The 15,153-nt window shown below is 43.7% G+C and overlaps 1 protein-coding gene across 1 annotated transcript in view; it reads right to left on the bottom strand.

Moving 5' to 3' along the window:
- WDR35 (WD repeat domain 35) overlaps window positions 1–15,153 on the bottom strand; it is a 501,592-nt gene that overhangs the window by 29,898 nt on the left and 456,541 nt on the right. The window contains exon 26 of the mRNA XM_078647744.1: window positions 7,185–7,341. Within this exon, the coding sequence (XP_078503870.1) occupies window positions 7,185–7,341 (157 nt within the window). The remainder of the gene's footprint in view (window positions 1–7,184; window positions 7,342–15,153) is intronic.

Below are 15,153 nucleotides of genomic sequence, written 5' to 3'. Positions count from 1 at the left end.
CAATCAATGCAAATAAGTTGCATGCTTTCTATATGCGGTATAAAGACACCCCAGATCTAGTTACATTTGGCGCCCTCACCCTATCGACTGCCCCACAAACTTTTAAATACTTGGGTATACAAATATATGACTTCCCATGACCTACTAGATAGCAATTTATTGAAAACAATAGGATCACTTCGAGCACAGGTCTCTTTTTGGACTTCATTGCCATTGTCTGTGATGGGTAGAATGGCCATCTGTAAAATGGTGATGTTCCCTCGACTCTTATATTTCTTCACTTATATACAGGTCATGATTCCAGCCAGAATCTTTAGTACATTTAAAACACTTCTATCAGAACTTATCTGGGGTAGGGGACACAGAAGGTTGAGCCTGGCTAAACTTACAACTGCGTCCTGAAGAGGGAGGTTTTGGTGCACCCGACTGTCGGGCATATTGTATGGCCAGTCAATTACAATAGTTAGATTACAGGCTCGCAGGCCGACATATACAAGAAATATGTTATACAACACAGGTCCTTAGCCAGGGTACACTTCATTCACTATTGCTGCCGCATGCTAAGATTCCATCTACTGCCCCTCCCCTGCTTAAGACAGCATTAATGTACTGGAAGAAAGTACTACAGTATACTAAAAAAGACCTCCCAATACTCTACTAACATTTCCTTGCTTGGGATACCTACCACAACCGGGTTAATCTCAAGAAAAGTTATGGCCCCATGGGCACAAGAAGGTGTGACGACGATTGGAACGTTACTTATAGAAGGTACTCTAGCCGAGTATGATAACTTTACGCGCGCTCAGGGGGTTCCCTCGACACTGTTTCTCCTCCACACTCCAATATCTCATTACATTAAACTCTGCTGGTCCCCTCCTGGGGTCGAACCTCCTACCCATGAGCAAGTCTATGCAATGTATCTGATGGGAACAGGACACCATCTTACCCGCTGGTTATACAGGCGTATTAGGACACACTCGAAAACACTGCTAACCCGACTCCAAGCCCAATGGAACTTAACAAGGAACTGACGGATAAAGAGTGGGCCTCTTTATTGGGATTTCCCAAGGAAATATCCTGCAATGGTAAATTCAATTATATACAACTAGCTTACCCGTCGCGCGTTGCTGTGATCCCAGAAGAAAGGAAATTCAAGGAAACTTGTTATGATAACATACAATTTACATTGTGTCATTTTTATTGAAACTTATTCATTTTAATCTGGAAAACATTTCAAAGTGTTGTTTTAATTCTATTCATTTATTTATTCAAGTGCTTGTGGATACATAAATGGAAAAATTCAGTATTCGAAAGATTATGAGGGCCCTGGGGGCCGATATTAAAAAAAAATTTATGCCAGAAACCTTTGCGGGAGTGTACTCAACAACTTCCCAAAGTTTCATGGCGATCGGCTGAATGGTGTAGTAATGCATATGCCAGAAACCTTCGCGGAAGTGTACTCAACAACTTCCCAAAGTTTCATGGCGATCGGATGAATGGTGTATTAATGCATATGCCAAAAACCTTCGCGGGAGTGTACTCAACAACTTCCCAAAGTTTCATGGCTTACCCGTCGCGCGTTGCTGCGATCTCAGAAGAAAGGAAATTCAAGGAAACTTGTTATGATAACATTCAATTTACATTGTGTCATTTTTATTGAAACTTATTCATTTTAATCTGGAAAACATTTCAAAGTGTTTTAATTCTATTTATTTATTTATTCGAGTGCTTGTGGATACATAAATGGAAAAATTCAGTATTCGAAAGATTATGAGGGCCCCCAACAACTTCCCAAAATTTCATGGCGATTGGATGAATGGTGTAGTAATGCATATGCCAGAAACCTTCGCGGGAGTGTACTCAACAACTTCCCAAAGTTTCATGGCGATCGGATGAATGGTGTAGTAATGCATAAAGGACAAACAGACAGACATACATTCGTTTTTATATATATATAGAGATACATGATTTACATAGGGCATATCTCACAACGCACAACCTTAACAGTATGTACCCGAATGCGCAACTTTCTTGTCCTAGGTGTCGGGAGGCAGATGCGGACCTGCTTCATATGTTATGGGAGTGCCTGCAACTGCGAGTTTTTTGGCGCACAGTCCGTTACAGAGTACAAGAGGTTACTGGAACAGATGTCTGGACGACAGCAGATAGTCGTCTGTTGGGACTGCATAGAGGACCAAAGGGGCAGAAAGTCCAGTACAGATTTGTGGAAAAGCCAGTGTTACTGGTGAAACGTGCCATCACCCTGAGATGGAAATCTGCTTCTCCTCCTACACCACTTTCCTGGCACACAGAACTGACATGTTGGGGCACTGCAGAGAGCGCAAGTATTAGGCAGGAAGAATTTCATGATATGCGCAGGATCCCTATGTCTATGGAGTGGGGTTAGATGTTTGAGGCATTTAAAGCTATTGATCCCTTGTCTCCTCCAGTACCTCCGGTCATGCCCATTCTGCTCACACCTTCCGTATCTCTAATAGCTCACCCGACTCAACCTGTATAATGCCATATTATTGTTTTCTTATGCCTAGGGAATTCCCAATTTATAATTTAAATGTGTATGCTTTGTATATATCTTTGATTTTATAAAAACGAGTACAATCTGCTGCTACAGACATATTCAATCAGGAATCCAGTGAACCGGGGGTTGGGGGTAGTTTTCGTTGTATTGTAACAAGTTATAGATCATCATATGAGTACTCATCCTACAATATTTGGCTGTTTTATGTATTTGAGCGATCCAAAAATCCTACATCACATGGACTGTTATACCATCTGAAGTTATTATATATAAGGTAATATATTTAAACTCATTACCCAGATGTATCATTTGTATAATGGATTGCTATTTCAACACTATATACTCCATTGCCAAACTATAGACATGTATGTATTAAGAAATGTGAAAATTCAATAAAAATTTGAAACAAAAGCTTGCATGAGGTTACACTACTCACAGGACCTCAAGTCATATTTGGGGCCCAAGCACGAGTCAACTATCGTAACTGCCCGAGAGTTTTGTGTCAGGATTAACATGGTTTAAAGCCTTTGATTCCTTCGTATCAGAAACCTTTCACTCTTCCTTGCGGGGTACCACAAGGGTCCTTGCTCAGCCGTACTCTATTCAATCTTTATGTGACAGATCTAGCACCCTTGATCATGTCCTTTAGATTTTCCCTCACCTCCTATGCTGAAGACACACAAATGATGTTATAAGCATTAATAACATCCATTATATTGGAGTTAAATTTCATGATTGCATGCATGCAATCAACTATTGCATGTGCAGTCATTGCTTAAAACTGAACTCGGGTAAGACAGAGGTCATTTTGTTTGGGAATAATTCCCTGTTTTGGACACCTTCCTGCTGGCTAGAGGAGATGAATGAGCTCCCGAATCCAGTTAAAAAGGCAAAAAATCTGTGAGTTATAATTGACGACAACTTTAATTACTCCAGTCAAATAAATTCAGTCACTTCATCTTCATTCAATACTTTTAAATTGATCAAGAAACGTTGCCTTTTATTCCCATTAGTGCAAAGAAAACAGTTATTACCGCCTTAGCAATGTCTAAAATGATTACTGTAATGGTCTGTATCTGCGTTTGCGAGAGCAATACTTGATTAAATTACAGACTTTTCAAAATGCGGCTGCCTGGCTTCACTTGGGCATTCCCATCTTTCAATTAGTTTCTCAGGCCATTAAAGATCTACACTGGTTCATGGTAAGAAATCGTATAAAATGTAAGGCACTCTGTCTGGTCTACAAGGAGCTTCATGGCACAGGCCCTCTTTTCCTAAGACAATACTGCAAGTGATGCCAGCCTAGTAGAATTATATGATCTCAGGGAACAAAAAATGTTGTAGTTCCTAGATTCAACAAGTCAAAGTGGGGTAGAAGCAGCTTCACTCTTCGAGCAACCAGAGGCTGGAACTTGCTTCCACTCCAAATTGAGGCAGCTCCTACACTGCTTGCTTTTAGAAAGCAAGTAAAAAACCTGGATTTTTATTAACTAAATTTAATCAATGTTCATTCAGTTGTCTTCATATGTCTGCGAGCACAAAGACACCCCTGGGTAATCGAGCACTTTAAAAAACTGCTTAACATTAACATCCTGCAGATCCAGAGGCAATGTTCAGTCCTCATGTTCTAAGGCCTGAAGTACTTGCACAAGTGTCATTATTCTGAATTTATCAAGATTCTGAGGTCCAGAATTTGCCCTAGCCCTCCTTCCTTCAAGGGGACCAGGAAGTAACAGCTGAACTCCCAGTTCACTTTGGGCACAAACTCAATCACCCACTGGGTGAGTAACATTAAGAGCTACCTGAAGAAGATTTTAGCATGATACACTGATACCAATGTGAGGACTGGGGAGGAGAATCCAGAAAGGACATGGTATAACCAACTCAGACAATCTGAAGGACCCACTGTTCTGAAGTGACAGAATGCCAGTGGGACAGGCAATGTTGAATGTGACCCCCACTGGTCGCACATTCACTCAAGGATGAACTAAAGCAAAGCCAGGAGAATAGGAGGAAGAAGGGTGTAACTGATGTTACTGTCCTCTTTCTGTAGCACTACTTTCGCACCTAAAGTCCAGAAAATTGTGCTTGGTGTGCGTGATGGGTTGTAAAGGCTCATGTTGGTGGAGGCAAGGATTCTGGAGTATCCGCTGAACTTCTGATGCTGTTGGTAGAACTGGCACACTGGGGAAGAGAGCGCCCCCAGGAAAGTGTAGTCTCCAATGCAGAGTAAGGAGAATCCCATCAAAGAGCATATGTGTTAAGGAAGCACGGATGTCTACAGGAAAACCTCTGGAGTGCACCCAGGCAAGTCTGGGGATGATGAAACTGATTCCCATAGCACAGGAAACCAAGTTCGCCAAGCCACGGCCAAACTAAAAATCTGCTTGGCTGCATCATGGTCATCATGAACTGTCTGCACAAAAGACACACAAAGTTCCTCTGGTAATTCCAGAAACAGCATTTGTGAGATTTTCCAAATGATGTGGCAACAGAAAGCCAGAATACAAGAAGCATTAAAAGACTGCAGAGCCAGACTGCCAGAAGAAATTACTTTCTTGCCCATCGCATCAATACATTTCCATTCCATAACTTGAAGAGTAGAAGCAAAAGAGTTTTCTACTTCTGACTTCGCAATCAGAGGCTTGCACTGAAAGGGTCTTGACAACAGAGTGCTGCATCACGAACTTCAGGTCCCCAGGTGCCAGTCAATGCCATCTTGCAATAGGGAGACTAACAGATCAATATGTTTTGGACCAGACTGCTGAAATGAGATCAACTAAAGTCTTGTTGCTAGGCAAGACAGGTTCAGACGTGGCAGGCCAAAGCTGAAGGATCTCAATAAGTAGCTTAGCTTTGGTCTCCTCAGTGACAGCAGGTAGCTGCAACATTTCTACAGCTCTCTTAATGACAACCCCAAAAGAGATGCTTTTCTTAATAGGGATCCATGTGGCGAACCAAGAGCAGAGTTAGGCGAAGTGTCCTGGTCACTGGCATTTTACAAAACTAGATAAACATCAGCATCAGTATAACATGGAGGGAGAAAATTGTCTGCCTCCTCCTCCTCATCATCATACTCCTCATTGTGTTGTACTTGGTCAGTCATTTGAATTGTATCAAAGCTGAAAATGGTTTCCCAAAAGGCTTCCTTCCTATTGAGATACTGACGTCAAGGAAGGAGCGTTGCAAAGACAGACATCTTCAACAGGAGTCTCTAATGATTGTGTAGCATGACATGGTGATTGCGTAGCATGACATGAGACAATCTTTCTTAAAAAGAGGGATCTGCTACCTGCATTGATGGTGGGACATCTGGTGAGGCCTCTGCCTTAGGCTAGGAAAAGCATAGTCGATAAACGGGCTGGCCCTGACCATGTACATATGGGAATGAGAGCAAGGTTGACAATCTGCAGCATCGCCGCCTCGAAGGCTGAGACCTGTTGCAGAGTCAAAGATAGTCCTGTGAACTCAGGGCACATCAGCTCTAGATTAGGCACTTGTTCTGCATGACCTCCCGTGAGAGCAGGAGCATCTGGATATCAAGGAAGTGCTTCTTTTGATTGTCCTTTGGTTAACCTAATGATGATGACCTGCAAAGGAATCATCCTAATTTCTCATGATCGGCCACTTAGAATTTGTTCTCCTGCTCCCTTCTAGCCTATCGTTGCATCAAGGAACATTTTTCATAGGAACTGGAACCATGCTTGATTCCCAAACACCACAGACAGATATCACGTGGGTCCATGCGTTACATCTAATAGCGACATGCATGACACAGTTTCAAGCCTGTTTCTTCAGTGGGGACACCCTGCAACACTTTAGGAGAATATTTATTTGTGAATACTTGGAGAATGGAGTAAACACTGAAATCAGTAGGGCCAGAGCACTGGATCCACAATGAAGGGTGTCGGAAAAGAGGAAATGACATCAGCATGCAAAGGTGGTGCCTTAATGTAGTTCCAAGTCAGATACCTGCATCAGGAGTCATGATAGAGGAGGCCAATGACACCACCTGCTGTTGCTGAAGAGTGTATTTCAAAATGTTTTCTGGACTTAGTGTGGTGCCTTTGGAGATTCAAGATTTTAAGGAGCTGTGAGCAGAATATCCCTCACAAAGCTTTAATTGTTTTATCCAACACTCTGCAGTGTCTTTTCAACAACCTAGCAACCAGATCTCCCTGCAGGTTCATAGACATCCAACAGTGCATGGGAAAAGAACTCTGAATGTTCTGGAATGTGAACATCTACTTAAAACACAAAACTAGAAATTATTTAACAATATTTTGGTAAAAAAGTAATATCACAATGAATACGGCGTGTCTCTCCTGCAGCCAGAACCAATTATGTTGAGCTGTGCTCCCAGAAGTTCCAGCAACTCTGAATAGGGAATTTGGGGAAATGTCATATACTGACTGGCCAATGCAGGAAGTTACAAATACAGTACTGTGTGACTGTTGTAAATTATACTAGTATGACACCAAATAATGGTCCTATGTAATATTGCTGATATGATCTTGAACAACTGCAAAGAGGGACACAGACTGTCTACTTGAATAAACTATTCCAAAGATTTTTGTGCTTTTGTAACTTGGCCTGGAAAGTAAGGTATCATCACAATAGCAAGCCTTATATCAAAACCGCTTACTTGTCCTCATTGCTGCATCCACATAACCTTCGTAGAGCTGTCGCTGTGCAAGTAAGAAGAAATGATATGCTTCAGCTCCACGCCAGGCATTGTCTATTATTTTGTTATTTGCAGAGAGGGCATCTTCTTCAAGTAAACCAGCTAGTGCAGATGTTGCCTAAAATAAAAAATTCTCATAAGTCACATTATTTCAAGTTTTGAAGAAAATAGAAAAATAATTCAGACAAGGAGCACATTTCGATAAAGTAAACAACTATATTTCAATACCAATAAAAAAGGTCAGGGTAATACGCATCTTCAAACAACCATCTAGCTGTATTCTGCACTACATTAACAGAATAGTGGAAGAATTATTTTCAATATAGCATCACCAATTATTTGACATGAAAATATGTTACACATGCTCCCACCGACTTGCTGAAAACCTAATATCTAAACGAGAAATATCCAGTTAGAAACACTTTATTAACAATCACCTACCTTGAGTAATATGTTTCTGAAGCATACTATTACTATGAAGATTCTTTAACAATAGCCATGTAGAGACACCACAAAAGGCGAAAAAAAGTCAGTAAGCTGTGCCATCATCTTCAGTAGTAATGATGTTGGAATTACTATTGGCACCCAATGTGCACATGTCTAGTGGTCAGGATAATTTACAATAAATAGCACCTTGAAAACCTTAACTTGTGAGGCACCAATAGCAAGAGTCTAAGATGATCCAGATTAAAAGGTAGATGAGAAGGCTTGTTTGAGATATCCTCAGGAAATGCCTTGAACCCTTACCTTTTTCACATTTGAAAAGACCACATTCCACCCCCATGTTTACAAAATCCATTGCACTGGTAGTATCCATCAGAGGCAGCACATCACTGTACGTTTTGGTACATAGAGCACAGGTGGATACATTATTGTGAAAGGATGCTTTAGCCATGCTCACTGATATTTTGCAACCGTCTTTTTTCATCACTGTTTTTATTATAGTTTTTAAATATAATTACAAAAGGATACATGGAGTGCGTAATGCCAAAAGAAGATAATGGTCAAAGCGCAGTTGTACTGAATCAAATATAGGATATAGAGTATGTACAAGAGTGCGATATAGTGAAATTATACAATGACAAGTAAGTAACAATGCAACTTCAGTGTGCAAAAGCCACAACTTGGAGGTGGGGGGGAAGGCATGAGGGAATGGCAGAGAAATAATAAGTTGGAAAGTGGTACAAAGCAGGAATAGTGGGTCGCTTAATATGTAAATAACAGTGTAGGCAGGGCCATTAGGTGGGCTCGCTTTGTATCTCCGCAGTGTGAGCAGCCAGGGAGGGGGTGGGGTGCCCAAGGAGTGTATACAAGTGATAATGAACTATGGGGAGGATGTTCGCAGGGGGGCACATAAGGCTGGTGTGTTATGCTGTCGGAATCATGGGAAAGATCATCGGGGGACACGAGGTGTAAAAATTGTATTAAAAGTGTGTTCCACTCTTGGGAAATGGGGCGTTTGCGAAGATGTCCCGCTTCTTCATAGCGGAGGGCGGTCCACTCGGCTGTCCTCCATTTATCCCCTCCCATGCGGATGACGAGCTCAGCTCGTCATCAGCCACGGTGCTCGTGTGCTGATGATGATCCATGGCTGTTAGAACGCTCACCCGTGGGGATAATTCCCGTGCTGAGCGTTCTATGGAACGGGCGTGGCCGTGACGATCTCAGCTCGTCATCAGCACACGAGCACCGTGGCTGATGACGAGCTCCCGCCCCCCAGCACAGCGGGGGAATGTGCCCCGCAGCCAAGGGGTTATGCACTGCACTCTACTGTGCCGCTAGTTGAGGTGCACTTTAGGCCATCCATTGCAGTGCAAGTGTCCTTTTGGCAAGTACAGGGCCAAACCAGAGAAGCGAGTACGTACTGAGTGTTACTGCTTGCACTTAAAAATACAGAGGGCGCATGCCACCCATGTATATACATCCATGAGTTCAATTACCTCACGTAGTGCAGTGTGTACTTCTATCCAATAGGTGATGAGGGAAGGACAGGACCACAACATGTCACAGAGGATCAAAACCCCCGGCTTAATCTGGAGCATCCTAGATCCGCAGCGGGAAAATAGCAGTTGAGTTGAACACCTGCCAGATATGCTCGGTGAAGGATATGGAGCTGTATGTTTTTTAATCTGCTGTTTCTCGAGAAACTCTGAGGAAATGTCAGTGCCTGGTCCCGTTCAGTATTGTGCAGTGCTCTCCCCAAGTCCTCCTCCCACTTTGCATGCAAGGCCGAGGCAGGTAGGTCCCTGAATAGTACCGCAATGCACTGTAGAGACATGTGATGAAATGACCACCCTCCCCCATGGTAAGAAGCACTTGAAGAACAGTGTGTGTAAGAGGTTCCTCATGTCATGTAGGCCATTGGGTATAGCAAATTCTGTAGCTGACGACAAGTGAGGAATTGACCCAGTGGGAGGACATTGTCTGCCTGAAGTTGTTCAAATGAATGGAGGTGGCCATCTGAGAAGAGGTCGCCGGCTGTGTTCAGGGATAGTTTGTGCCAGTTACGCAGGTTTGAAGCCGAGTATATTCCTGGATGATGTGGGATGTCCTCAATGGGAACCCTGGGGTATATGGTGATACAAGTCGCATGAGAAAACGCGATCTGGTGGCACATTTGCAAGCAATCCTCAGTGCGGGAGTCAGGTAGGAGCTGTTGCAGCTGGAAGCCTTAAATAATGGTAGCGGTGAGGGACTGTGAACGGTGTTGAGTTTCCTCCAGATTGCGGTTTGCCAACCACTTGGCTACCCATTACAATCGTGCCGCCAGGAAGTAGGCTTCAAGTGATGGGACGCATAAGCTGCCGTGGTGGGTTTCTTCCAGATTGTGGCTTGCCAACCACTTGGCAACCCATTGCAATTGCGTCTTCAGAAAGTAGGCTTCAAATGGTGGGATGCATAAGCTGCTCCCTCCGGAAGGCAGCTGTAATTTTTTCAGGCCTATCCGGTGGTAGCCACTATCCTAAATAAGTTCCACTAACAGTGCATAGAGTTCACAGAAGAAGCTGCGGGGAGACACCACTGGTAGGGTGGTAAAATAATATAGAAGGCGAGGTAAGATCACAATCTTTGACAAGGCAATTTTCCCCATGGTAGCAAGTGGTAATCTCTTCTAGAATTGTGTCAGTGATTATAATGCAGCTAGTGCAGGTTGCAAGTTGCTGTCTAGGAAGTCGGAGAGTGATACAGGTGAATGCCCAAGTACCGGACTGCGGAATTCCGCCAAGCAAGCAAGGTCCCACCCTAACAGATGACTTACAAACCCAGGTCAGGTTGTAGCGGGTAGATGGGTGATTTGTCCCAGTTGATCCCAAGGCCTGTGTGTCTGGCAAACGTCTGGAGTGCGTCTTCAACAGGGGTTAGGTCTGCCTGGGCGTCACAGAGATACAATAAGAGATCATCAGCGTATAGCGACATTGCATGTGTCCAACCAGCAAGGGGATACCCCAGCATGGACTATCTCTCCGTAGCCAGATGGCAAGTGGTTCCATAGCTCATGCGAATAGTACGAGGAGAGAGGGTACCCCGGCTGCTTGCCACGTTCGACCTGGAACGGGGAAGAGATGTAAAATCGCAACTGGGTCTGAGAGAGAGGCTTTGTATACAGGAGTCATTTATAATCTAGAAGGGGTTTACCTATACCCATCTGTGCAAGGACTTCAAATGAGTAATCCCAGTTGAGTGAATCGAACACCTTCTCCAAGTCCAGAACCAGGCACGTGCAGAGGAGAATCGGTCCTGAACCTGATCCTGTATGTGAAAAAGAGTCCTAAGATTGTGGGAAGTGCTACACCCAGGGACAAATCTGTTTTCGTCTGGATGAATAAGTTCTGGAAGGATTTGCGCATATCTAGTCGACAAGATTTTTACCCAGTATTTTAGTCTGCCCCTAATATGGCAATAGGGCGATATCAGGATGTGCATGTAGGGTCCTGGTTCATCTTGGGCAGAGATACAAGTATATATTCCCATAGGGAAGCTGGCAGCTCACTTAAATGTAGGGCATCATTGTACACTGCAGCCAATTGAGATGCCACACTGCCAGCTAAGTTGTTATTGAATTCTATAGGAAGTCTGTCAAGGCGTGGGGTCTAATTTCAGGCTATATTGTGAATTTCCTGTTTAACATCCGCAGTGGTTATCACAGTGTCTACATTTTCCCACTGGGACACAGACATTTGCTGTAGGGATAGGTGTGATAGGAACAACTCTTAACCCCTATGCAGGACATTATGAGGTGCTTTTAATATTTCTGTATCATATCTGTAGAATTCCTGGAGGATATCATGTTGCGCATGCAAGATTATGCCCATGGGGGTTTGATCTCGAGGATGAGTGTCTTCCTTTGTTCCCGATCGATTAACCGGATGAGGAGGCGACTGGATTTATCAGCTTCCCAATGGGTTTTAGCCAAATAGGCATTAAGGTTGAAGCATCCATGTTGACACTTTGCCTCTTCCAGCGCAGCCCGATGGGATGCGTCACGCTCAGCATACCGCTTCAGTAACGGTAGGCACGGTTTCGTCTCCATAATATCCCTGTCATGGGTTCTATGGACCCCTACAATTTCTGAAATAGATGCCGCAAGGGCCACTCCAGCGTCTTGCTGTGCCCCCGTTTTCGGTGACATAATTGCGTATGTGTGATTCCTGGGTATCCCGGAAGACAAGGCCTTCCAGGTAAACTCGGGGTAGATGGTACATGGAGGTCGGATTGAGGGGGACACCACACTGTATATCCACTGCATATCGGAGACCATGCAGCCTAAGTAGTCTGCAGTGTGGACCGATGGCAATAGAGTGAGAGTGGGTGAGATTGTCAGGAGGTGGTAAGATGACTGTGGTCACAGTCTGGAGGCCGCCAGTGAAGTCTTGGCAGTATGGTTCCAACAGTTTAATGATGGAGCAGATGCCAGACAGCTGGAAGATCTGGGAAACTGTTCTAAGCAAAATAACAAATATCAGCAGAATTTCACAGCGATCGTAAGGAAAAGACATCAAGGCTGTTTCCAGACTGTGTGGGACGATCCTGGAGGCAGAGGAATCTATGCCAATTGAGCTGAACAGAACTTACAGGACCCTCGGTACCTCCTTAATGCCCCACTTGACATCCTGGCAAGAGTCCACTGCTTTGACATACCAGAGAGAATCATGGATGGGTCACAGAGAAAAGACAACATGATCTGTGAAGAACAGAGTTGCCCTGTTTCAAGATCTCTTTATGAGCCTGTTAGAAATTGGGTTACTGAATGACTGGCGTGTGAGCCCTGGTCAAGAAGCAACCACAATCCTAGTCAGGTAAGGCACAAGTAAACCCCAAATTAACCTGTGCTCAACACCAACCGCAATGGAGCACGGGTTGGATTCAGTTCCAGATTAGTCCTGCTTTACTTTCTCATGTTATGTGCCAAGAGTCTTGTTTGTGTTAGAGAGGGTCGCAGAGAGCAAGGAGAGAGTCACAGGCGGTAATCGGCATGGTGCAAAGAACAGGCCAGGCATCTCTGATGGGCTGGTGTTTCACGTTGGTGGTTCTCTGCGGGCTATCAATGCCTGCTGTGCAAGGAGCCAGGTTAGCGCAGATTCAGGCGGATTTTCAGTGCAAGCGGCACAGTTTGGGTTTGAACAGGCCTGTGAGCCATGTTAAGGGTCCATGACCTGAGTGGTACCACTTGAGGGACCGGAACTCAAAGCAGCAGGGTGCAGGAGCTGGTTGGGGACATATTTAAGTCCCTGAGGTTTAGATCAGGAGGCCAGCAGACTAGTCCTTTGAGTCACAGTGGGGCCCTGGGTTCAAGAGAAAGTTACAAGGTCCAGTTCTTCTTTCCCAGGCAAGACGGCAGCAGGCCAGCACAGCAGGGCAGTAGTTCTTTTACAGCAGCAGTCCAGTAGAGTGGCAGTTCTTGTAACAGCACAGCAATCCTTCGCTCTGGCAGAGTATCCATAGGTACAGAAGTGAACTGAAGAGTTGGTGTCTGAGGTCTTTCTTTTATACACATTTGTGCCTTTGAAGTGGGGAGAAGCTTCTATGAGAATGCCTTTGAAGTGCACAAATGCCATGCCTTCCTAGCTCTGGCTCCAGACTAACTACAGAAGGCATGCAGCCCTTTGTGTGGAAGCAGGACACAGCTTTTTCAAGTGTAAGAGGGGCAGTGCCCAGCTTCTCCCTTCCTCCCATCCTGCCAGTGATGGCCCGTCCTGTCAAACCTAAGCTCCCATTGTGTGTGTCTGTGTAGGAGAAATACACAAAGGCCAACTGTCAGCTACACCCAGTGATGTGACTAGAGAGAGGCTGCAGGCACCAAAAAGCTTTGAGAATAAAATGCAACTTTCTAAAAGTGGCATTCTCAGAATTGTAATTTAAAATCCTACTTCACCAAACGTTAGGATTTTAAATTCCAGAGACAAGAAACAAACTGGAAACTCTTCCCATTTGAAAATACACTTCTAAAATGTAATGAGCCACCTTCAATGTTATCCTTATCCTAGAGATAGGCCTTGTGTAGTGAAAAACGAATTTAAGAGTTTTCACTACCAGGACATGTAAAACTTAAAAGTAAACCTCATACTTTTTAAATACATTGCACCCCGCCATCTGGGCTGTCCAGGGCCTACCCTAGAGGAGACTTATCTGTATTAAAAAGGAAGGTTTGGGCCTGGCAAAAGATTTACTTTATAAGGAACCTAAGCAGTACTGTGCACTCAAAGCTTAATAAACTATTCAAGATAGTCGAAGTCAGTGTGCTACTCTGGAGCGGAGCCTACCCGTGTCCATGTAACAGTGAAAGAATCCAGTAAACCATGCAGCTATCTAGAAACAGAGTGCACTAACTATAGGAGTCCGTAGGGTAAATCTAAAAAAAAAAGTTAACAGTTTTGACACAATGTGCACAACAAATGAGTGCAATGTTCAACAATTTTGTAATCAATAAAATGTATTAATTGATTATGTTTCAAAAACAAAGGTGATGATCCACTATTGATGACGTCCACATTAAATGTAGCTGATGTATCAGCAGCTTGATGAACTAACTCAATGCATTTCGGGGGCTGTCACCCTTTTTTCAGGGGTAACTGTAAAACATATATGTATTACCATATAGTAATTCTTCAGTTGCCATTTAAATTATACTTCATAAAAGATCAAAAAAGCTGGAAAATAAGAAGCAGAAAACAAATATGACTACTGGAACCAAAGTGATAAAGAATATTCATTACCAACAATAAGTTCAGACTGGTTGGTGTATCAGGTGACCCAATAACCAGTTTTAGCATATAACCACACGTAATCAGAACGGACAGTCAATCAGCTGTATGTTCGGGTCTATAGCCAAACACGGTATGAAAACCAGCCAAATCACAAGTGGGATGCATGCTGGAATAGGGTGAATAGGGTGCAGCAATGTGTAAACAGTGTTGATTGTGTTAAACAATATTGTGAGTAACCACATGCCGCCTTGCCAGTATAACCGCCAGTGAATTATGGACTCAATTGCCCACAATACATTGTGGAAGGTGCTTACTTGAACTGGCATACAGTTTTCTAACGGGGTTGAGGAAACTAACCCAATATGAGCCAAACATGTCCTGGACTGCAGGCTGGCTGTAAGGACAATGTAATACAAGGGTTAAACTCGATTGCAAACATGAATCTCCGCTGTCTCGCCTAGATAGATATGCATACTTACTGTAACCAGTGTGAGACTCGTCTACAATTCAACTAAGTTCAGCCCGATATTAAAGAATCTTGAGATCTCAAAGAGTGTAAAACCTTTGCTCCTACATGTAAATGTATTGAGATTAGTCTGCTAGAGGGTCTCAGGTCTTGGGTTGGTTTCCTCAAACCCATTAGAAAACTGTATGGCAGCTCAAGTAAGCACCTTCCACAATGCAAGTTTTTAGAAAGATGATAAAGACCTGGTTGTTTAACCAAT

This window comes from Lissotriton helveticus, chromosome 6 (genome assembly GCF_964261635.1).
Source record: "Lissotriton helveticus chromosome 6, aLisHel1.1, whole genome shotgun sequence".
Classification (NCBI taxonomy): domain Eukaryota; kingdom Metazoa; phylum Chordata; class Amphibia; order Caudata; family Salamandridae; genus Lissotriton; species Lissotriton helveticus.
Note: the sequence above shows the minus strand (reverse complement) of the source record. Positions and strands in the feature narration are given on the sequence as shown.